This window comes from Lissotriton vulgaris, chromosome 7 (genome assembly GCF_964263255.1).
Source record: "Lissotriton vulgaris chromosome 7, aLisVul1.2, whole genome shotgun sequence".
NCBI lineage: Eukaryota > Metazoa > Chordata > Amphibia > Caudata > Salamandridae > Lissotriton > Lissotriton vulgaris.
In genome coordinates, this window is record NC_141695.1 from 234,716,065 (window position 1) to 234,742,061 (window position 25,997).

The following is a 25,997-nucleotide window of genomic DNA, read 5'->3' on the forward strand; positions in this document are numbered from 1 at the left end:
TGGAATGGCTGGAGAGGTAGGGATAGGGATAAGGATAGGAATGGACTGTCCAATGATTATGCCTAAACAGACCTCAGTACAAGCACTTGCCACTTCCACTCTTTCGCCCTCTCCCTCTTGGTCTCGTTCTTCTTGGTCTTCAGCTTGGAGAGCTGAATGTAAGGGACAATGGATTGAAGTGCACCTGGCAGGCTTTGGACGAGTATCAGAAGCTCCTGTCCTGGCACAAGGGTACGATTTTCGGATAGAGGTGCTGTGAAAGGTGAATCTGAGGCTAATGAGGACAAAACTATTAAAAAAAGGAATGATTTTACATTACGTTAAAAAACAGTCAGAGCAGGTTTCATTTCACACAGGGCTGGTATGACATTTGCATTGCATTTCATCCCTGTTTGTGCTCCTTCTTCACATAGTCTGAAGAATATTTGAGATGCTAGCCACCGGAGTGATATTTGAGGTGATTGTATATTTGGTGAGTGATATGCTTACACAATGCCGATTTAAAACGAGGCAGCACAATAATGTTATCCTTTTCTATGGGGAGTAGCTCATAAACTAGAGGTGTCATGTTGAAAATCTGCGAAGGCCTACTCTGCCTTTTGTCCTTCAGAGGTCAATAAAACAAGCACTATTATTATAATTGTACTTCCTTCTATGGGAGAGAGACTGATATGTTTGAGGGAGTAGAACCCAAAAAATATCAATGGAGCACATATCGTGCGTGTCAAGAGTTTCGAGGAGAAAATATTGTGAAGGTAAATTTCTATAGGTAAGTAAAGTTCTACTATAGACAACTCCACCTATATGTACCTTGATGGTATATCTTCCACGTACGTAGATGTGGAGTTAAGAATAGTAAACCAATACTCACCTGTTTGCACTTACCTACTCAATATTTTTGTCATCTGTATATTTGACACAATATTCTGTGCACACAATATTTAAAACATGAGGCAGCTTTTTGTCTTTGTTGTACACCTCGTTCCATCCTTTATGGCTTCATTCAATCGTACTTTGCCTAGGGAGCCTTTTAAAGGCAATTTGCAAACAATTATTTCTCAAAATGAGATTAATTGTGGTTTAAAATCTATTAAATTGCCGAAAGGGGTAATTTCTGTAGACTTTCAAATTACTTATTTTTTATTAATGAGAGCCAGGCAGCTGCAGAGTGATACTGGGCCACGTATTTCCTCTTTTGCACTGGTGCACATATGTTATTCAGTTCTTTCTTTCAAAGTTTTAAATTACCATTGTTACATGGGCATCTGCTATGTTACAACAGTGAATAAATATGGCCGATATGCACCACAACACATGCCTATGCAGGAGCAGTGATCTTGGAATTTGTTTTCTTCAGTAAAAAGCACATTAGCAGATGATCAGGCATGTGAACAAATGCCATTGGCAAAGCCACTAACTGTACCTTTTAGAGCCAAGATCTATTGGCTTTGCCAATATTTGTTCATTTGTTGTATTGCACTGTAACTTTAATCCCCATAGAAACTCATACAGAATTCCTGGTGTAATAGTTCCAGCCAGAGCTGGCAATGGATTTAGCTCTGATCTGTGTGGGGTCTACCCCACAATGTTTCGGCACTTCCAAACACTTTCTGGACTAGCCAGTAAACAAAACCAAATCTTATGCTTATTATTTTAAGGACACTGCACATTTAGGACCCGTTGATTTTGGACAATGGTCATTTCCTATTGCACCCGCCACATTCAAATATCTAGGTATACAAATATACATTGAACCACAGGATCTGTTAGATGGTAATCTAGACATTGCGATCAATGCATTAAATACACAAATATCATTCTGGATCTTACTGCCGCTTTCAGTGGCAGGAAGAGTGGCCATTTCTAAAATGGTTATGCTCCCTTGATTGCTTTACTTCTTTACCATTTTACCGAAAATAATCCTGGCATATATATTTAAAATGCTAAACACGCTAATAACTAAGTTAATTTGGGGTAGAGGGCGCAGGAGGGTAGGACTCTCAAAACTACAGCTGAGTACAGACCGGGGAGGCCTGGGTGTTTCACACTTTCAGGCATTCTGTTATCCCAGCCAATCCCAGTGGCTCTCTTACTGAATAGCTGGTAGCCACTTGCAAGAAATAGGAATATCGCAAAGAGCAAGGCAGAAGGGCACACTACATACATTGTTGTCGGCACCGCCATTATTAAAGGTGGCCATCTCCTACTGGAAAAAGGCTATCCATTATACCATGGGATTGAGCCCCTATGCCCCTAACATTCCAATGCCAGGGATTCCTACACCGTCCAGAATATTTTCTACATGGAGTCTAACTAAGTGGTCGGATGAGGGAGGTACTATGCTAGGGATGCTATTTGTGGATACCATGCTTATGGACCATGTCACTTTTGTTCGAGAGCAGGGGGTTCCCAATTTGCTATATATCCTTCATGCTAGCATCAGATGTGTGATGCATACCTGGTCACCTGACGGTACAGAACCCCAAACACATGAACTTATACACATGTTATACCTCATGGGCAATGGGGGACACCTAACTAAATGGCTGTATAGAAGTATCCAAACACATGCAGTAATCCCACTCCAGGAGCTCCGAGATAAATGGTCCGAAGATATCGGACCCAAAATGTCCAATAAAGAATGGGAGAGAATACTGGAATACCCCAAGAAAGTATCCCGTAACCCCAAATTCAAGCTGATCCAATACATGCTAGTATATGGAGTGTACCTGACCCATACAGAATGAGCAAAATGGTCCCGGTTACAGCATATACATACCCTAGATGCCACGCACATCCAGCTAAGTTATTGCACATGCTTTGGACATGCCCACGACTGGCACCCTTCTGGGCAACAGTCTTCAAACTCCTTAGTGAAATGGCACCGGGGACGTGGAGAGATACTATGGAATACTGTGTACTGAGATTGTGCATAAAGCGTAAGTGCAGGGAACGCAGACTATGTTTGCCAATCTGGTACTATTACTGGTGAAACGGTTAATTACAATGCGTTGGAAGTCTACACAGCCTCCGACGGCGTTAACATGGCATACTGAGGTGGTCCGATGGGGGAGGGCTAAAAGTATGGCGATTAGAAGAGAAGAAAATAAAGGGCTGAGGGAAAATCCAATTTCCTTGAAATGGGATGCAACGTTGGAATTGTTTATTTCTGCTGAACCTTCACTGCGTTGAAATATTAGGTAGCTATTGGGCTTTATACATATGCTGTGGACCCAATAAATAACGGACCCCACAGGAACCCTACTTGAATTTCATATATAACTTTGTAAGTTGTATCCTTGGAACTATGGGCCACATTATGACTTGGTTGTCGTCAATAGACTATGTAAACACAGTAGTGAGTCTGGGGAGGGATCATGGGTGGGCTTCGATAGTTAAGTGCAATAGGGAGGGGGAGGGTTATTGGTTGATGGATGGAACTTCCTGACTGTATAAGCAATAATGTCATCCGACTAATACTAATGTACTATAGTTCTGGGATGTTTACACAGTACCAATATTGTCATATTGCAATGTTCTCCTTTTGAAAATCCAATAAAATATGTTTTAAAAAAGAAATCTGTGTGGGGTCTACCTATAGACTATGAGGGAATGCTCCCAATAATTTTCTGCTCCAATTCTTGATGACTAAACTTTGCTTGTTTGTACTACCATTTACAGTAGACAATGATGACTGTTGCTCAACAGGATAAGGAGTAGGGGTTGTGTGGCACTCAATGTATACTCTCAGCACCATCTGTCAAATGCTGGTTATGTTAAGGTAAAAGCTGTTGGGATGGTGAAAGAAAGTGCCCACTTAAGTATATCTAGCCTAGAATACTCATCTCCTTCACCTGTCAGGCCTAGAGCCTACCTTGTTTTGAATAAATGCTTGAGAAACTGTTCATTGTACTGTATTACTGATAGTTATGATTTGGTTTTTAAAGCTAATATTCCATTTTGTTTCCCATAGTTTAATCAACAGTGCCCTTAGAACTGGATAAGTGAGCACCCTCAGGGACCCTGGAGCCTAGCTCTGAGAAGGTATCTGCCAAGGTTAAGGGCAACCTATGTTGCTATATTCCTGGCAAGAGTGTGACCAATCCTAGGACACTGCAGTCACACTGCTCTTACCCCAAAGAACTGATGAATGTACAGGTCCAGTTGAAGCAAGACTGCGTTGGAGGAAGTGTCAAGAAGATTCACCCATGAATACTTTGCAGCCTGTAGGCTAATCAGAAGGACCTGTGAATATTCTGAGGATTGTGGTTGTGGAGGAGACTTCCAATGTGGTGAGCCTGCATGGCCCCTCTCCTTTATTTCCAACCTAAGAGGAGCATTGGAAATTTCCCCGTTCACCAAATACTTGGAATAGGGTTAATTGAGGATATTCCATAATTGCTTTAGCCATCTATGTACAACCTATGCTTCTGGAGTGAATACATTTTAAAGATGTGGGCTGATCCTCACCCTAAATATGAGTTCCCCAGTGAAAGTGAGAACCATTAGATGTCCCTTGTTCCATGAACGCTATCACCACCTGAAAATCTCAACCATGGCCTGTCGTTCGTGACGTATGTCTCCCGAGTTCACAACCCTCTAGCACCTGCTGGGAGTACTTACCTATTTCCAACGTCAGTAACCTCACTATTTGAATTGCAACCTGAAAAGCTGGTTGCAGCATTTACAAGTGTGCTGGTTTGTTCAGTTCTCACTTGTACCAATCAGTAGACCCTGAAAGCGCCGTTAGCGGGATATAGGAACATGGCTTTCGTACAGTTCTTTAGCTCCCTAAAAACATATTTTTCTGTCACTGAGAGTTCCAGTTCACGATGGAAATTTTTGAGCGTCTAAAACGTGTTTGCACTTTGAGACATTTTACCTTATTTTTAATGGCCTCTATTCAAACCTACTAATTGTCCTCCATTAAAACCATCTGACAAGGTTCAGCAGTGGGCAGAACTGTCATATCATACTTCCTGGCTTATAGCATTCATCTTGCACCACTATTGCAATAAATCAGCATTACAGAAAAGCTAGAGTAGGACAGAGAGCTGAAGAATTCCAAAGGCAGCTGGGAATTCACAATCCGGCGATAGAATAAGCAGGTAGACTACTGTGCTACTGAAATCTAAAGAATCTTGCTTCAATGAGGCTTTTAGTTTTATTGTGCCCACATCTCCATCTCAGCCGGTGTTAGGGCTTTACATTTTTCTACATTTTTTTGTCCTCATTCTTACTGCTGTGCATTTTTACTGTTGTATATAGAGTCCTACATTGAGTTATAATATAGCTTTAATTAACCGGTGCCCTTTGTCGAGTGTTATTTAATATCTCATACAGTAGCTGAGTTCCAAACGTATTACCCTTTAAAATAATTATTGAGGTTTTGACCAGCACACCCTTGAGAGTCATGACTTAAAAAGGACTGTTGGCCAACTAACAAGCTGGTACGTTGTACCAGCAGCTTTGGCACCACTAATAAATGACAGTTTATCACCAGGGAACTCTCCATTTGCATGAAGAGACCGAGGAGGGAAACCCCTTCCTTTCTCATCCGGACTACTTGATAGGTGCTAATTTACTTTGTGCATAATTTGTCCTCAATCGCATCAGCAGCCTCCAGAGAAGAGCGCACCAGCGAAAACCAAGTAAATCTAAATTGCAGAATACGTTCAAAAGTCCTCAAGACAGTACCACTTGAAGGGTCTAAAATGGATAATCTACCAATAAACAACAGACTCCCAATCTGCTGCTCCAGTAGTATATAGCCCATTTTAATCTTTCACGGAGGATGCATCATGGTTCCAATGTAGGGTCCTACATGTCCAGCTTCCTTAGGTCTGGTGCTCACTTCAGCAGACAATGGTGGTGGAATTTCCACTCACAGTAGCTCTAATTGCCTGGCACCGTGTCTGGCAGATTAATTCTGTAACGCAACCTCAAAGCAAATGGTAGTGGATTCTTATATCCTTGGGAAAACCTGCAGCAAATTGGAATTGTGTTGCCTTGATATGAGGGCACAGACAACGTATCCTCACTTTGCCGTTAAATATCTGATGTCCATATTTGGTGGAATTCTGACATTTGTTTTGAATAGTAATGGAATTTTCAGCTGGGGGTTTCTCTTTGAAGTGCCCCCTCCCCCACCCTGACAGAATGCTTTTTCTTCAGCCTGTCTTGCAGTGGTAGGAATCAAAATTAAAGAAATTCTGCCAGCGGAATTCCAAAGTAGCTGCTATGTCTTGAAATGATAGTCTGAACACATTCAGCAGTAGATGTTCATAGATACCATTCTGGAATTGTACATTTGATACATAGATATGCAATTATAAACACACTAAATTGTTGCAGAACTTACCCAACATTCTTGGTGCTGGTTAACAGCAACAGAGACATCACGGAAATACACATGGAGAGTGGACCCAGCAGCCTCCTCTCCAGAACAGGATCTTAAATCGACCACAACCCTGAACCAGTGCTCGGAGTGGAGGTCGCATAGGGAAGCCACCTCGTGGGAGCTACTGCGTGCCACCTGCCCCGTGAGGCCATCGAAGGTAGTGAGCAGTGCATCGGAGGAAATGGTGCACAGTCCTTCCCGCTTGTGACATCCTCGCTTGCTGTTCTTAAAGATGCAGGCCTCGTCTTCTCTGCAGGCCACCTTCTCACACAGAACATGGCCACTGTCACCACAGGTGCATTTCTGTTCGCAGTCTGATGAGACGATGGTTTCCCCGAACTAGGAGAGGACAGAAGAAGCAATCTTCATTGGCCGTATGTTATCAAGCATAACCAGCACCCCCAAAAATCATTGTCCAAAATACATTTGACCAAACCCATAAACCCTTAAAGGAAAGAATCACTGCTAGCGTTACCTTCAGATACACCCCATTGTACACACACCCACAAGTGTCCATAGACACACAGCTGTCCCCATCGAAGACGTAGCCGTCATCACACTGGCAGCCCTCAAAGCAATGATCTGTACACTGGGAGCGAGCAACCATGGCAGCACAGGTGAAGTCACAGGTGCGTGTGCAAAGCTCATAGTGGCTATCAGCGGGACAGCTGAGAGCTGGAAAAGAGGAAGAAAGAGCACGTTATGATTATTGATCAAATCATGTGGTAGGCTAATGAAGAGATCATCAGAAATCAAATCACTAAGTCCATTTTATTGACTAAGCTAGAATCGGTGAGTCAGAAGGACCTTGACTTGATTTGAGTTAACTATATGCTGAAGATATCCATTGATAAAGCTCTTGGTAATACATGATCTTGTGATACACATTATATTCCATACAATTAAATGTTTGGTCGCAGAGAAAGAACTATATAAAAGTGTGATCATTAATGTTATGGTAAAAGAAGGCCAGCTGTGCATGGTGCCATCTGTGTACTCCTCTATAGCATCACAGAAGATGGATTCATAGTTAGGCATGACTTTGACCTGTTTGCGATATGCTTTATACTTTTTCCCCGATTACAAATTGAGTGGAGTAGAATTTTCATGTGGGATTTCACTTAAATATGTGGCCCGTTTTTCCTTCCATCGAATTTCCCAGATATTTATTCAATGAACCAGATTTTATGGGCCAGACTTAACCTGGCAAGAAAAATTGTTTCAGGATTCGGCTGCTGCATGGACCTTTCTTAATGCCTAACGACCGCCTACAAAAGCATGGGGGAAGCATGCAATGCTACCTCTTGCCAAGCAGCATTCTCCTTTTCCCTTAAACCCCTCTGCCTGCCCTTAGTCCCCAGCCCTGCACCTGCCACCACGTATGTTCCACCCGCTTAGATTACATGGTGTGCATTAGGGAAATTCTTGCTGAATTATAAATCTCATAGTTGCCAACTGTCCCGTTTTTGCAGGGAAAGTCCCTGCAAGTTGGAGACTGTTAGAGAAACCGTTCCTGTTTGTTATACACAGGTACGCAAACAAGAACGTTCTATCTGCAGCAGCCCTGTGCTGCAAAATGTCCCGGCATTATTTTTTTCAAATGTTGTTAACTATGAAATTATGTGGTTCATGTCATTATGAGTGGATGAATGTTTGGAAATACCAGGCAGTAAAGGGATTTCTGGCCCCTTGAATTTCTGCACATTTATCCCAGTGGCATATCTAGACCTTTGGCCGCCCCTGGCGGTCCCTGCCTTTGCGGCATGTAAGAGCAGTGGTGAGGGGAGGGTGGACCGTGCAGTCGATTCCTGTGGGTGTCGCCGCCACAAAACTCGTGCTGTCCGCGACTACACCACTGATTTATACACCTGACTTGTGTTTGAGGATTAAGGAACAAAACGGCTACACGTCCAAATCTTCAGCCGTTGTCACACTGGCGGGTAAATAGGATTATATCTTGATAGTGTACGTCTGTCTGAGTCATACATTATTTGGCATATGTTCTAAATATTTACTAGGCATCAGATATGTACAATATTGGTCTACGAAGGCCAAATCCAGGGCAGATATTAAGGATGACCACTTTGTAAATGATTACATGTAATTTTATTGAATGTGAATTTGTATCATGAATATTCTGCTTACAGTGGGCCAACATTGGACACCCCTTGCTTATGCTTGTGTTCTAGGGGACTCTGAAAGGGCTGAACATACATGTCAAGATGGATTTCAATGTTCTCACTGGTCATGCCTGTTAAGGTCTTCTGAGGGCTCTATACATTTGAATATTGTATATTGTAACATCTTTGATCAGCAAAATATGTCAACTGTTGGATCACTAGCAAACCATTGACAAGCGATGTATGTCGCATTTACTATAAAGAGACAGATGACATGAAGTGTCATTGATCTTAGAATACATATAGAGAATTTGGCTATTGCCTACATACTATGAAAGTAATAGTAGTTAGAGGGAGAAATTTCACTGGGAGTGCAAAAATAAACAAGCATTGGCATAGCGAATAGGTCTCGCCTTTGGGACATAATAAGTGTTTAGCCATGCAACAGTTGATGTTGTTGCACCAAGGATATTGTGCAGCATAACTAAATACTTATAAGGTCCCAAAAGCGAGACCTATTGGCTATGCCAATGCTTGTTTATTTTGAGAGTGGGAGTACAGCCACTTTTCAAGAGTGACATCATACTTTTAATTGGAGAGTACCAGGACTTCTCAGAAACAAGCAGGTACTCTGTTACAGAGTACGTCGGTCTAACACCTGAGATTAACAGTGCTTGGGAGCGGTGATCAGTTGTTCGAATAGCTACATTTTATTACCATGTGCCTAAAATGATCGCAACCTTTGTCTTGATCCTTTTAACGCTATCGGCAGTGAGACAATCACGTACCTGTGAGCATAACCAGGGGCCTCATTTATGAGGCTGTGCGTCACTTTTACGCCGCTGGTGCGTCACTTTTGGTGACGCAGCAGTGGCGTACAAAATGCGCCTTGTTGCGCCATATTTACAAAGTGACGCATCTAGGTAGATGCGTCCCTTATAGAAGGTCTTTATGATGGAGAAGGGATGTGTCATAGGCGTATACAATTTTCAGAAAGGGTTTGCTGAAGCTAACACAGCAACTGTTGATTTTGCTGCATAAGCAAAGTCTGCATTGTAGGGAGTAGAACTGTGTTAAATGTGTGGTAAATGAACGATGCTCCTTTTAAGACAGTGTTGACATAGAAAACAGGTACTAACACATCAAAAGTTTATGATAGCACAACTTCCTTAAATTGGAATTCCACCCTTCTTATCATTCCCAATAATTGGGTGCCTCTTAAATGTGCACAAGCATGCTGCAGAAACAGCGTTAAAATATGAGTTTCTAGTCATGGCATTGTTACAGGTTGTTATAACACAATTACAGTACTTGTGGTACGACCACAAATTGGCAGAGAAAAAGGCTGGAAGTGAAAGTTGACTTACGGCAAGAGGAGGCTTCTCTCCATGAACCGATGTCTGCTCCAGCAGCTTGGCATGCAGCAGCATAGGCCTGCAAGCTCTTGCAGAGAATCTTGTCTGTGCCATCCACAGCACACATATCATAGATGCAGTGGTTGAAGTAGTCCAGTGGTTTGACAACGTCATGGCAGCTCCGGAAGGGGCCATCTTCTGCTGTGATCATTCCGCACATGACATCTCTCTTGTAGATAGCGGTTCTCATGGTATCACACACCGGACATTTGTCCCCACACCCATCAGAGCACTTGGACCCTTCCACTTTGACTTTCCAGGAGGTTCCAAATTCCTGAGCATTTTGTTCAATGTCACCATTGGGCAAGAGGAACTCATCGCTCTTATTCCCATTGAAGTTGCCGCACAGGCCACACATGTGTCCTTTGTAAGTGCTGGGTACCTCCACCCGTACATAGTACACTGTATCATAGAGGACCTGTAGACCAAAGCTAGTCTGGAGAACTACATTGTTCCCCTCCTGGTTGATGACGAGGTCTCCTTCATTCAGAGTCAATGGCAGATTGTGCAACTCTTTGTTTACCTACATGAGAAAAGATAAGACTTGATTAGTTCTGTCATCTAGGTGGCTGTTGTTCAACACATTCACATATAGGATATATGAGACCAAAGACAAGTTAAAATCCAGTGTTGCGTGTCACGTGGGACATTCCGAAAACAACCTATATCATGCATTTGGTTGGACATGACTGGCTTAAATAGCATTGCTCCCATGGCAGAACGACATAGATCCTCCTGTAGATTAGCATAGCAGCTAAAAATGCTCTGACTTGAGGTGGAAATGGGGAATGCACAAGAGAGCCCTCTGATAGAAGTTCCTTTTCAATTTAATGAGAGAGCTCTATGAAGACATTATTAAAAATAAATATGGCACTTGAAAGGAAACAGAAAATTATGTCATATGTATCAGCATTTCGTTCCCTCTCTTAACATATGAGATGTTACGCAAAACGTCAAATAAACGATACATTTTGTAACACATACTACTCAAATAGAAACTCCATTTACACAATTTGTTGCCTACCATATGCCAGGCGTGAGACACAGTGAATTAGAGTGTCCATGCCGCAACACAATTTTTCACCAGATCACACAATATCATCATGTGGAATATCAAGAAAAAACTAATAAGGTACCCAACATTCCTTTTTAGCCTTGAAAAATACTTTGTGCATGTACAGCTACAGAGAAGCGTATATTGTCAAAATTTACTCAGATGAAAGCCAGCATGAGAAAGGCTGTACTAATTGAAACTATAAGGGTATCTTCTCTAACTGAGTTAAATAAATGCTTATTAATGGAACCACAAATTGACTTGAGATTTTCTCTTGTGGAATTATGACAGACTGCTACCAGCTCTATTCCCAAGCGCAATGTTCATAAATACTGGTGAAATGAATCAATTCCTACAGGGCGCCAAGCACCTATAATAAGAAGCTAACTTACAAATAAATGTGGCGGTCCAACACAAATTCCAACTACAGACCCTTTTTTCCTGCATTTACTTGATAGAATGATCTTGTTAGTGTGTTTAACTCCTTTTAAAAGATTGTCTGTATTGGTTTATTATGCGATTAGTACACATGGGTACTACTTACCCTGAGAAATCTTAGGTATGTTTGCATGCCTTAGATTTTGGTCACTGAATGGGTGAGTAGGTTTCTTTCAGAATTTAGACATGAATGTTAGGATGAAGTTCCCTTAGGAAGTTTGAAGTCCCTTGGGAAGATTCATCTTCTATTACCCAGGACTGCTAAGGAGATGGTCACACGCGCTTTGATCCTTAGCCGCCTTGACTATTACAATGCACTCTACATTGGCCTACCAAGATACCAACTCAAGAAACTTCAAGTAATACAGAACGCTGAGGCCAGAGTTCTGATGGGTATTCGGGGCAGGTCTAGCGTAAAACATAATTTGCAGGCTCTGCACTGGCTCCCAGTGGCCCAAAGAGTCAAATTTAAGGCTCTCACGGTGGCCCACTCAGCCCTTTATGGATCAGGGCCCCTCTACTTGAGGTAACAGTTTAGTTTTTATACACCACAAAGGCACCTGCATTCTGCTTCACAGTGCTCAGCATCGATCCCTCGCTTTCGGCTGGTAAGAATTGGAGGTATCTCTCTATCCTTCAAAGTGGCTGTAGCTTGGAATTCTCTCCCCCTTGAACTGCGCAGTATTCACGACCCCTGCCTGTTGTATTCACGACCCCTGCCTGTTCAAGAAAAGACTAAAAACCCTGCTGTTTATTTAATCGGTAATATCTCCCAGTTCCTTACACAGTTTTCAATAGTGGCTTTTCCCGCCGGAACACTCATGAGTAGCCGTGCACGTTATAAATCATTGTAGCATAACATAACATAACTACTCCTGGGCCTAGATTCTTAAATACATTTTACAGCAGGACCCCCACAAAGAAAAGTAAAGCATTGTGCTAATGAATTGCACTACACTAGAACAATTTATTGAGTTCTGAGGCCGCCTATCTTCAGACAAAGCTGCACACCTACCTTACAGCATTACAGATGTGTGATACAGGTGTAGTGGGCTGGGAAAAGAAGGTGGAAAGAAGATAAACATTTCTGTGTTGATTTATTGGTGCTTCCTTCATGTTGTGTCAATGTGTTGCCTACCTTTTAACGTCTTCAATTAATGTCCTATTTGATACAGGTATAAAAGTATGTACTCTGCCACATTTGTTCTGCTCTCATTCCACTCTCTGAAACTCTGTCTTTATGACTGAATTCAAGGGGTTTGTTCATCCTACACTATTGCTTAAGAGGCACCATAGTTACAGCTTTCAAGATTCAAGGTAGATCTAATTTGTTCATTCTGTTTACATGTATTCTGCTTGGTTATATTAAAAACCAAGATATATCTAATTCACTTGGCAGCAATGTACACCCCCTTCCGCTACCCCATTTATTTATCTCAAAAACAATTTAACTCTAAGCTACAGGACTAGTCAGCCATGTAATCTCCCAATGAGTTATTTCATGAAATGAGGTAGATTAGATCCACTAATCTAGTCAACATGTAGACCCTAGTTTGGTTATTTCAAGAAAGTGGTTCGATACAGTCCCTTAGACTGCTCTACCATGCAATCTTACATTGGGTTATTCAATTGGTTTTGTCAACATGCAATAATCTTTAGGTGAATGCTTACAGGCTGCTTGGAGAAGCCTCACTGAAAATGTTGGAGCATCTGGTGAAACCAAATTAATTATTTCACATAGGAGGATGGATTGAAAAGGAATTGACGCACCATTAATATATGTTTTTCCATAATCTTTAAATACTCAAAAAATGTGGATGTCTCAGTATGTGCATTTTTTTATTGAGTCAAATCCACCTTTTATTGGAAAATCTAACTATTGTTATGACTGAACTGCTCTTGTGTTAGGAGGTCCCACCTCAATCAATTTGATAAATTCCACCAGGAAACCTCGGTCAGAGAAAATTGATCCAATGTGTATCTAAGTGGAACTTTTGTCTTCTTCAACTGAATGTGATTGTACCACACAGCCTGGGAAACTCATTGCAGACATCTGCTTCTTTCTACACAGTCTCTATCATTGATGCTAGCAGAACTTGGGATTTTCCCTTTATCACTAGGCTCTGACTGCAAACCATCTTAAAACAGAGACTGGCACACATCATGTGTTTAGTCGAAACAATTGAGCATTGCATGGATCAACAAAAACCCTGGAGCTAGGTCATACCTAGAAAGAGGCGTTCAAGTAGGTTGTAGCTGAAGGCTTCTAGCAATTAAGAAGCGGTTGGTCCTGTCTCTTCTCTTGCCACCTGGGCATTCCCCTTCAGGTGGGAGGAGAATGTGGAGATGACACCCTTCTTGCTGTGTCTGCTCCACTGAGTTCACTACACTATTATTCTTGTTGCAGAAGGGTTTCACTAAACGAGGTGCAGAAGATGCACCCTGAGCCTGCTTGCTGTTTTGCTCACCTTCTTCCTACACTCCTTCTATTTAGGTCATTTCATATTGTCCTGATCCTGTAATAGTACCTCCTCTGACATCCTTAGTACTCTACTCCCACCTGTCCGCTACCACCGAAAATCCTATTCCCCAACGACGCCAATCCGAGACCCCATCTCTCCTTGTACTTCATCAGGGTAATTCGCAGCCAGGGTCCCTTTCTGTTACTTTACTGTGCACCCACGAGCTGGCTGTTATTTGCTATGAAGAATATATGGTGGTTTAATTGTGTCACTTTTATATCACTATGTGTATTAATGTGGATTTCAGCATCTAAACTTAAAATATGCAGAATGCTAATCCTTGTATTTGCCTGTGTTCAGTGGAAGTGCTTGAAGAGAGGTTTGGCACTGTTGTGTGATGGGGATTAGGATCTAGGCCTTCAAACATACGGATTCAATGTGCCCGTGAAGCAAAAGGTTGAACCACACTGAAAAGGACTCACCTTAATCTTCCAGCTCATCCCTCTTTCCATAGTTACGGTATGTCCGTCCACTGTCACCATCACCATCCTGGTCACTGCCACATTGCCGCTGCCGTAGCTTTCATTCTCAACCACCACCGAGAAGTTGGCCAAACCTTTGGTGTCGCCGCAGGAGGTTGCTAAGGTGTACATACAGGTGCCCTGGAAGTCAAAGGCATGACCGTCGAATGACAGATAGTGAGGGTCGCCAGCTGCTACGCAGGTGCCAGATCCTGATGGGTGGCAGCCCTGGATGCCATTTACAACCTGGCACTCCTCATTTGGTCCACATGTGTTCTCCTGACAAGTCACTGCACCGTCATCCCCACACCGGCATCGCTCTTGACACAGGGTGTTGGAGAAGAACTCTTGGCCGCGCTGGTAGTATTGCTCCTGATACAGGCATCCGCAGTCTGCAATGGGGACACACTTGTCTCCGCTGAGGATGAAACCTTCATTGCAAGCACAGCCCTCACCACAGGGGGCATCACAGCCTGCCGGAGCCGAGAGCCCAGCACAGGTGGTAGGGCAGCCGGGTGCACAAAGCTCATAGTGACTGTTCACGGGGCACATGAATGCTGCAAGTAGTAAGAAGACACAAGTTTACATTTCTTAACAAATGTTAGATTGACAAGCAGCCTTAAGGCTCTACATCCTGTCCGCATCTACCATCAAACACAATGTTCTTTTGACAGTGTCATTCATCTGTTATTCATAGACAAACCGTTTCAATGTAATATTGTGGGCTTTGTGAAAAGTATCACCTTTTGGTGTAGTGCCTCCTTTTGCTAGCTCGTAATTTTCAGTTCTCACATAAAAATATAAACCTTTTAAGAAATATTGGTCTCTTCCTTTGTATGGGCTAATCTTGAAGTTCTCACATAGTGTCAATTAAATAAAGGTAAAAATAAAAGAGGTATTATTTAATCGTGTCCACAGGAAGGAGTTTTGCAGCCTGGTTAAAAAATTATGGAGCATATTACCAAGCAATAGCGATAATTATCGCTATTGCTTGGTTAGAGACAAAAATTTACCGCTGAGCTGCGGCGATTTTTACCGCAAATAAACCTTGGTATTACCAAGGTTTATCGCAAATACGATAAAAATCGCCGCAATGCATGAATAGCGCTGAAAAGTCCGCGATATTCATGCATTACCGAGCTAATGCTCTTAGCCATGTTATCCACCTCCCATTGGATAACATGGCTGAGAACTGCTCAGGGCAGGTGTTAGCTTTTGGAGATATTCAAGCTTAGCACGAATATCTCCAAAAGTTGGTAATAGGAGATAGCGATGTTAGCGACTGTTTTCAGTCGCTAACATCTTGGCACGCCCACTTTGCATGTCATTAGTGATAAATATCACTGACATGCAAAGTGGGGCCCAAGATGGTCGCTATCTCCTACTAGCAGTCGCTAACTGGTGTTAGCGACAGCTAGGTAATAGGGAGATCATTTTATCTCCGCTTTCTTGGCTTTTAAAGCCAAAAAAGCGGAGATAAACCCCCTTGATAATATGCCCCATATGTTTTGCTTCTTAAGCGCCCCCCTCCTCTAGCAATAGCACCATCTTTTACGCTTGTATGTCCATATTCATGACCCAGTTTCGGTCGCTCTTGCACCAGATAATGTGGAGCAAGAGCAACACAAACCTTAAGACACATTTTTGAAACCATGCAAAGCTTCTTTGAGTGGCTCCCAAAAAATCTATAATAATGCAACGCAGCGCAAATCAATGCGTTGCGTTACTCTGTCCTCGGCAGGACATCCATGAGTGTTGCAAGGCTCTTCCAAACTCCCATGATTTTTGACATATTCCCAGATTTGCAAGAACTTGTAAACCGGGTCTGTGCTAAAATCGTACATCTTCCCAGGGGAGGCGTGACGAGGATGAATATCTCTGTTTCTCCTTGTTTCTTACTCTTTTTATGTGAGCTGTATTCTGCAGCACACATAGAAAGGAAATGTGCCTCCCAGGATTGTTTTTGTGCTGGAAGATGCCCCTTCCTGTGCAGAAACAATCCTCCATGCAACGCAGGCACCCTTGTACCAAGGTGCAGGGGGCCTGCGTTGGTGCTGGGCTGTGAAAAGGGCACTAGCGCAGAGGAAAAGGCAAGAATGTGTCATATTGCCTAAAATACGGTGCTTTCCTGCCCTTTCCCTGTCACGCAGTGCAGTGCAGCAAGTTGACTTGATGCGCTGCACTACATGGTTTGCCCATAAATATGGCCCCTAGGTGTTATCTATACACTTGGCGCTGTGGCACACTACACAGGTTGCTAGAATTTGCTTAATGTAGCTTTATTCCTGTATGTCATGCAATGTACAAATACGAACTAGTATCTTTTCAGTTTTCTCTATTTCACTCCACCCCCACCCGGCCAAAGAGGTCAGACCACCCAAAAAAAAAAAAACTTTAATGGGCTTTAACATCAAATGTGTGGCTGCCTACATTGAAGTCAAAATTAGATATGTGTGTTGCGGGGCGAACCATTATTGCCCCTCCTGTTAACTAGTCATGTTGGAAATTGTGCCTTGAACCTTGCTTTCATAAAATGGTGCAATGTTTAGGTCCAGGGTGGTCTTCAAGCTGCTCCGTTCTTGGCAGAGACAACTGGTTACCCAACGGTGAGCTCATTATAAGTTGGTTTGCACCACTCCTAGGGAGGTAGTCTGGCCCCCTACTGAATTCATGGGATGGTAGGGCCATAGCCGCCATATTACCGTTGCTTTGTGTGTGTTGTCCCAGAGGTATGAAAGAGTTGCAATAACCGTCCTGAACTGGGTCAAAAACAATGTGAGTACCAAAAACCAATAACGACGCAGAAATACCAGAGCATGAAGGCCTACAAACGAGATGACTCTGCATTTTTCAGACATTTTGAACATGCCACGTGCATCTGAAGAGTCACCGACCAAGACCTCTGCCGGTTCTCTGCGGGGAAGGTCTCAAGCCATGAGCTTAGCTAGCCCCAAGCGACCCATGGACCTGCCCAGCCTCAGGGACCCGGAGAACTGGTTTCCCTGATAACCCTCATCATGCTCGAATTGCGTCATTAAACCACTGCACGCTGATATTAGCTCCTTCACTGCAATTCTCTTAAGTGCAGGTACTATATCCATAACCTGTTTTAGCAGTACTTATTCTGATCCACTTCATACTGCTCAGCACTTAAATATTCAGCACTGGGCCCTTTGAGGGCTTTCTCACTGCTGTTTCCATCGTTTCACTGCTTTCTCTTTGCTCCACCTCCAGTTTCATGAGCGCCTTTTCCTTTTTTTCCTTCACTTTCACTGCTTTCTTCTCTCCTGTTCCCGTTTTATTGAGTGCCTTCTTGTTTTTCCCTCGTTCTCACTGCTTTCGCTATGCTTTTTCCCCATTTTTTTTAGTGATTTCTCTTAGCTTTTCCCTAGTCAATCCCTGCTTTCTCTTGTTTTTTCCCCTGTTTTTTAGAGCCTTCTCCTTACTTTTCCCTAATTATTTTCTCCTGGTTTTTTTCCTAAATTTTTTTCACTGCTTTCTCCTTGCCTTTCCCCTGTTCTTTGTATGCCTTCTTCTTGCTTTCCACTTGTTTTCACTGCTTTCTCCTTGCTTTTTCACACGTTTTTTTGAGCGCCTAATCCTTGCTTTTCCTTATTTTCAATGCTTTCTCCTTGTTTTTCCTCATTGAAACTGAATGAACATATCACCAGGAAGCACGTAGGAACTCCAGTGCCCTGAGACTCTCACAGGTGATTTGCCATGCTGTATAAATCCCTGAGTGATTGATTGATTGATTCATGGAAGCGTGACCCTCGATGGGCACACGAAGGCTACGGTAGAGTGTATTCACCTAAATCCACCGCTATTGCGAAGAAAGGTGGAGCACTGTCAGATTCAAAGACTACACTGAAACGATAGATTGCCAGAAAAAAAGGTGTATCTTTCAAGCTTTTTACATGTCTCACATGAGTGATTTGCAGTAGTGGCTGGTGACATTTGAAAGTGGTGAGGCGTAAAATTATTGGCATCAGCGACGGGGACAATGACGGGTTTTTGGGAGTGTGAATTTGCGACTGTGAAAAGTACCTGATGCTAACACCATGTGCCTCTGTGCTCCATGAATCAGTCACAATGAAGGCTGTAGAGCATACTTCTCTGCGTGTCTTCTAGAGGAGGGACTGTGTTGCGCCTGAAAGGAAGCTACTGATTACACTCTCATTCAATCCCTGGCCCCTGCGCTACGACGTCTAGAAAGTTTTTTACTGTTGATAATGCGCTTAGAGAAGTGGTCAACCATCCATGCATTTCATTGTGTGCACATACACGATTTCCCCATTGGTTGTTAAAATTTTCATATGGATACAGGTGCACAAAATGTGTTTTTTTCGTCCAGTCCCGTTCCTTCTCTTTACACCCTACTCCATAATTCTCTTAAAGCTCACTATAGGTGCCACAGATGTGGTTTTGCTTTTTCGACCTTAGATACTATTCACCCCTCCACGTTGCCTACCGTGGAAAGCAGCCGGAGATCCGAGTTACTGCTGCAGGGAGGGCTCATGAATGCACGTTCACTGGGGAAACATAGATATGAAATATCCCGAATCATCGAAAATATGAGGCTGGACATGCTTTTTATAACAGAGACCTGGGCTGATGCGGCCTCAGACCCTGATTTTATTACTGCCACTCCAGTTGGCTACAGCTTTGTTAAGATGGATAGGCCTCTGGGCAGGAGAGGAGAAGGAGTAGCTATTATATTTAGAGATTGCTACACCATTACTGTCCAACCTGTGCAGCTCACCGGCTGCGAAGCCTTACATTTTTCTGCTAAACTCAGTGCGAATTTTTCATTTAAAGTTATCCTTGTGTACCGGCCAACTGGGGTGAAAGCCCTGTTTTTAAATAATCTGGACGAAATGTTTGAAACAGCGCTAGTTCAGAAGGAGTTCACCATTCTGGGTGTTTTTAACTTTCATTTAGAGGATCCCACAAATAGAGAGACTGCTATGCTCGTGGATACCCTAAGTGATGCAGGATTGGCCCAACTGGTTGGTGTTCCCACTCATGAAGCAGGGCACACGCTGGATGGGATTTGTACTTCATCTAACAGTCTTAAAGTGATAGATGGGTTTCCTCTGTCTTTGTCAGATCACTAACTTATTAACTTTACTCTTCCCATATCTGCGCACCGTAAAGGTAATGAGGCCAGGCCTCCGGCTGCTCCTTGTAGAGCCTGGAGCAAAGTGGACAAACCTGCTCTTCGCACCAGATTGGCAGACTTCGTTCCCCAAGGTTGTGCCAATGTGGACATAGCAGTTAACAATATAGCTGGTTAGCCGATGCCATCAGTGTGGCTGTGCCTATTAAGCACATCTCAGGCAACCGGGTGGCACCATCCTCTCCCTGGTTCTCTAATCTACTTCGAATGAAAAACAAAAATGCCGTCGTATGGAACGCTGTTGGCGTCTGAACTACTATGACGCTGATAAACAGATTTATAGGACAGCCCTTAGGTCCTATAAAGCACTTCTGGTGACCGAGAAAAGTAAATATTTTAAATCTCAGATTGATTCTGCAAAATACTCTTCAAAAGAGTTGTTCGCAGTCATAAATAAACTGACGGTTCCAAAGGCTCTGAACAAATCAGGTAGTCAACAGTTTGTTGATGATATGGTTTCAGATTTTAAAGATAAAGTGCTGGATATTGTTTGTAATTTAAAAATTGCGTAGGCGCTCAGTCGGTCCCTACTACGCAAGTGGTAGTTGCCGGTATAAGTAAGTTTCCTGAGTTCTCCCTTGTCTCTATTGATACAGTGAGCCATCTTATCTTGGCCTCCAAATCGGGCTCTTCTTCAGATCCGTGTTCGTCAGCTTTTCTAATAGACTTATCGGACCTGGTGAGTCCTGTTTTAACGGACATTTTTAACAGAATGTTTTCTTCAGGCAGCTCTCCAATCATTTGGAAGGAGACCTCTGTGCTCCCCCTTCTCAAGAAACCTACCCTTGATGCTTCCATCACATCCAACTACCGTCCCATTGCGCGCCTTCCCCTTCCAGCCAAAATTGCAGACAAAATCATGAATGTTTATTTGACTCAGTACATTGATGACAATGGGCTGCTGGATCACTCTCAGTTCGGTTTCCGTAAGGAACACAGTACTGAGACTGCACTTATTAAGGCGACCGAAGAAATTAGAGCGGTTATGGACGGGGGAGGTTCGGCAGCATTAATTTTGCTTGACCGCTCCGCCACGTTCAACACTGTTGATCATACTCTCCTTATCCACTGTTTAAAATCTTTAGGTGTGGAGGGCAAGGCATTGGCCTTGCTCGCTTCCTTTTAGGAGGAGAGGAGATCAATTGTGTCGCTCGACGGGTTCAACTCAGAGCCTTATGTGCTGCCTTGTGGTTATTCGATCAATAATCCGCTCAGTAACAATACGTTTGAAGGCAGATACCACCTCATTCTGGGATTTTCAGCAAAATTATAGCGCCAAGACACCCATGGGTATACGCCGCGCTTTATAAATTTTTAAAATAAATAAAATAAATTGTGGTGTTCCACAGGTAAGTTCGTTGAACCCACTGTTGTTCAATGTTTATGTCACCGAACTTGCTTTACTGATCAGAGATTATGGCTTCTCACTAATATCATATGCAGATGACTCTCAGATTGTGGTTGCAGCCCATAAAAAACAGAGCGCCACGGCTGTGCAATTCCACAACTGCATGGCCGCTATTAACATCTGGATGAGTAGTCACTGCCTTAAACTTAATTCTGAGAAGACGGAAGTGCTGATTTTTGGCAATTTAAAACCTTCCTGGAGTAGTCTCTGGTGGCCTGTAGATATGGGCCTGCCGCCCATTCCAACGGCAAAGACAAGAAACCTGGGCGTTCTGGTTGATAACAGACTGACGTTCATGCAACAGTCCAATGCCATCGTGTCTGCGTCACACTTCCTGATAAGAAAAATCAGGAAGATACTCCCCTATATCCCAGCAGAAACCAAGAAAGTGGTTTTCACTTCCTTGATTCAGTCTAAGCTGGATTATTGTAACGGGCTCTATCTGAATGCCCAGAAACAATGTCTGAGGAAACTGCAGGCAGTGCAGAATTCAGCTGCCCGCCTTCTGCTGGGCATCCTCTGGCATAAATCCATCTCTGAGGAAATTCGGAAACTGCACTGGCTTCCAGTGGGGCAACGGATTAAATTCGAGGCGCTTTGTGTGGCTTCTAAGGCCTTGTCATTTAAAGGCCCGTTGTTCCTGCAGAAACTTTTTATGTGGTATCAGCCAGGCAGATTACTTCGTTCCACAGGTGCTAAATTACTTACTGTTCCAAAAATTCTGACCCTGCAGTGGGGAGGGTGTAGTTTTCATTACGGCACTACTAAGCTGTGGAACCTGCTGCTATCCGAGATCAGGAATGCTAGCTCTCTCTTGAGCTTTAGAAAAGATTTGAAAACCTGGCTATTTCAGTGATGGGAGCTGGTGGGGGTTCTGCTTATGGTTCTAGCGCAGAGACACCATATCATTATCATTATCATCATCATTATTATTATCATAATAAAGACGGCTGGGTGGAGAGAAAAAACAGGCTTTCAGGGCCTTCAGGAGAGCTCAGCCAACCAGCTCCATTCAATTCTGCTCTAATGTGCAGCGTCTGGATTGGCTCATGCCCTACTATGGGTGCCAGAGTGGAGTGGTGACTGCCAGACGAGATGAAAAGCGTCCGGGCCCGTTTTGCAGTTTTATAAAGCTCAAACTTAACCCGGAGGTATTGTAGCTCAGCGCTTTACATGAGCACTGGATCACGTAACATAAGGACAGCTATTATTGGCTTAAATGAGTTCTTCGAGCTCAGCTGCAAAATTAAATCATGTCGTAATTTATGTTTTCATTTTATCACACTGAGTCGCATCAGAACTCTAACTATAAAGTTAAATAAACTGTTTCCTTCCATGATGAGTGGAGTTCCATGCTGGAATTGGTGGAAACGGTCTATGAATTCTAATATTGCGTATACATGACCTTCAATTTATAAGTGCTTTCACCTTGATGTTACGAGTGTGCCAGGGCCAGGGCAGCCTGAGTCTGACATCATTTCCTACCATGCACATAGAACCTTAGCAGAAAACCTTAAAGTTGTCCTTCCTTTCAAATAGGTATGCATTCCTTCGAACCTCTTCCACCATTCCGATTACTATTTACCACTTGCATGTCAAATGATTAAAGCTGTTCATGATCAAAAGGCGTGGGAGATTGAAAATAGATTTCATTCATGCATTTCTGATTTACGAATTTAAACGTATATGTTGCCTGCTGATTCTTTATTTTCCGAATTCAATCTTTGCATGGCATAATCTGTGCTGAAGAGGAGAGTGCCGGAGTGAAACACGTGTGGCAACATAAGCTATGGGCAGATGTTTTATCGATTCTATTGTGTGCAGGAGATTCTAAATTAAAGTGATAAAACAAAGGATATTCAGATGTGTTACACTGACTGCAGTGTCATGCTGTAGAGGAGTTGCCAGCAGGGGCGTAACACAGGCCCCCGCAGCCCACGCGGTGCGGGGGGCCCGAAGCTCCAGGGGGCCCCTCGGCACTGCACTCTGTTCGGAGAGCTCCTAATTGAGCCCAGAGGGGGCCCCTCTACATACCTTGCATGGAGGCCCCCTCAATTTTCGTTACGCCAGTGAGTGCCAGTGTTAGTGTCCTTTGAACCCCTGGGTCCAGCCTCCTCCCTCCTGCAGAAAGCATGGCATGCTTTATGTGCTACCTTGGTGGCACATAAAGCATTGTAAACAATCGCAACCCGCCTCTCTGTGTACAGCCTGTAATCTGGAGCAGATATTGCCGCTGAAAATGTGCGCACTCCACAAATAAAGACACATTGCTGCAGGCTGTTGTGGGCATTGGCTTCAATCTGCAGAACCAATTGTGGTTCGCGGGGGCCGGGGGGGGGGGGGGGGTCATGCGGGGGGAGAGGGTGTCACGCGGGGGGGGGTATTAAAATACATTAAAAAAAATTAAAATCCTACCTGAGATGAGGTCCTGAGCACGTCCGCGCCGCCATGGGTAAGTTGGCGCCTACAGCCCCTCTCAGCCAATCCTGGCGCTGCCAGCAGCGCCAGGATTGCCTAGGGCACCACTATTCTTCACCCGCAGCACGCTCATTAGAAGAAGGGCTCCTAATGGGCATGCACAAACAAGTCAAAACACAAGTGCGCATGAGTGGGCACAGTGCGAAAATTCGCCCTCCGCCCCCACTCATGCTTACTTGTGTTGTGCTGCTGCCTGTTGCCCACCACTGGTCTGACAATCATGTCAGTTAACATGACGCCTGACCGCCCACCCCCTTCAGACTCTGAAGGGGTGGGCGGTCCGACGTCATGCTGACTGACATGATTGTCAGTTCTCCCTCGGCGTCTTTGAACTTAAGTAAACTGAATCAGTTTACTTAAGTTCTAAGACGCCGAGGGAGCTGGGGGCGGGGGGCTACGCCCCAATGGACGCACGGCGTCTGGTGATTTGAGTTCCCGTTTTTATTAAACAAATTGTCAATCTGAAATTAACTCCATCCCCCTGTTTAAAGTGCACTGCAAAAATGTTCTGGACGCAGTTTTGCCAATGTCAAATTAGCACTATAGAAAGGTTCTGTATGTAAAGCTTTACTAATGTCCTGTCATGACTAGAGAAAGGTTCTGGATCTATAATTTTACCAATATCTAGTCATGACTCGATAGATGTTCTGGACGTACAGTTTTACTAATGTTTAGTTGTGACTAGGGAGAGGTGCTGAATGCACAGTTTTACCATTGTCTAGTCATGACTAGATAAGTGCTTTGGATACACAGTTTTACCACCAATTTCTAGTCATGCTAGAGGGATTCTGAATGCACAGTGTTACCATGGTCCAATTATGACTAGATGGATGCTTTGGATGTACAGTTTTACCAGTGTCCAATTATGACTATAGAGATTCTGGATGTGTAGTATTACCAATTTCCAACCATGACAAGAGAGATGCTCTACATATACAATTTTACCAATGCCCAATTATGACCAGAGGGATTCTGAATGTGCAGTGTTACCAATGTCCAATCATGAGATTCTGGATGTGCAGTGTTACTAATGTTCATTAATGACTAGATAGATGCTCGGGATATACAGTTTTACCAATGTCCAATTAGGCCCAGGGTGAGGTTCTGAATGTTCAATTTTACCAATGCTCAATCGTGACTAGAGAATGTTTCTGGATGTACAATTCAAAAAAGGTCCAATCACGACTAGGAAATGTTCTGGATGTAGAGTCGGACCAATGTCTAATCATGACCAGACAATGTTCTGGATGTACAGTTGTCCCAATGTCTAATCATGACATATGGGATGTGTTTGTGGTATAGAGTGTCTTCCTACAGACCCATATATATATTGCACACTACCCCGAGGGATCTCTTGGAGCAGATCACTCTAGAAACAGCGTGATTTTAGGGCATTTTTCGAAAAGCTGGAGGTAAGCCTAAGATGTTCAGGAGGTAATTACAGAATGGCAGACTTTGGACAGAAAAGGTTGCATCCCAGAAAGTCTTCAAATAGAGTTAACCTGTAATAAGGTATGCGTGTGGCTGGTCGAGTCTGAGCCACACACTGCAGAGTTACTTCTACACATATACATCAATGCATAGTTTCTAAAGTAGGACTTACGGCAAAATGCAGGCGTTCTCCACTCCTGGATCTTGATGCCCTTGTCTTGACAAAGGGAGGCGTAGGTGCTGACGGCACTGCACACGGCAGAGTAGTGGCCTTTATACTGGCAGGCATCAAACAAACAGTCAGTGAAAAATGGTGTTGGATCAATGGTCTGGTGGCATGAACTGAACGGCCCATTTTCGTTGACGATTACGTCACAGTAATTCTCAGACTTGTATTTCTCCTTCTCCGCCTCGCTGCAAGTTGGACAATCAGCACCGCAGTCTCCAACACATCCTGCGACGTCGGCAACCTTCCAGCTATCTCCCAACTGAGCGGAATGGGAAGCGACCTCCCCGTTCTTCATTGTCATGTCGTCATCGCTCTTATGGTTGTAGTTGCCGCAGAGGCCACAGACTGCACCGGCATAGGTGCTTGGCAGCATAACTCTGGCATAGCCATCCCAGTTGAAGTTCACTGTCATGCCAAAATCAGTCTTGACCCACGCATGCGGGGAACCAATAAAAGCCACAACTTTGTTGCTTTGGTAGTAGAAAGGCAGTGCTGTAAGGATTCCATTGACCTGCAAAGATTAGTAAGCACAGTGACGGTCACTGAAAAAAGCAAAAACTAAAGGACAATGCATGTGACAAGTGCAGTAAACAAAACATACCACAGGACACACTATGTGTTCTCAAATAGGAAACAAATCACACATTGGGTATGCATGCAAACTATGAAAGCCATTCCTTGGGAGGGTTGCATACTAAGCAGCACATAGATGTGGAACTTCCAAAAATAAATGGCCACATTTCAATTTTAAATGCTTGAGGGTTACATCACACAGAGAAGAGGAGTACACTCTTATTAAATCAAAGAAATCCCTTCAAAACTGCTATATTTGTTTTAGTGTTGCAAATTCTTAGATGTAATA

The 25,997-nt window shown here is 43.5% G+C and overlaps 1 protein-coding gene across 1 annotated transcript in view; it reads right to left on the minus strand.

Annotated features, from left to right (window-relative positions):
* LOC147701273 (IgGFc-binding protein-like) overlaps positions 1-25,997 on the minus strand; it is a 221,247-nt gene that overhangs the window by 16,160 nt on the left and 179,090 nt on the right. Inside the window, exons 22-26 of the mRNA XM_086930002.1 lie at positions 25,079-25,646; positions 14,372-14,967; positions 9,888-10,458; positions 6,876-7,075; positions 6,362-6,739 (exon numbers count right to left, since the gene is read on the minus strand). Coding sequence (XP_086786128.1) covers positions 6,362-6,739; positions 6,876-7,075; positions 9,888-10,458; positions 14,372-14,967; positions 25,079-25,646 — 2,313 coding nt within the window. The remainder of the gene's footprint in view (positions 1-6,361; positions 6,740-6,875; positions 7,076-9,887; positions 10,459-14,371; positions 14,968-25,078; positions 25,647-25,997) is intronic.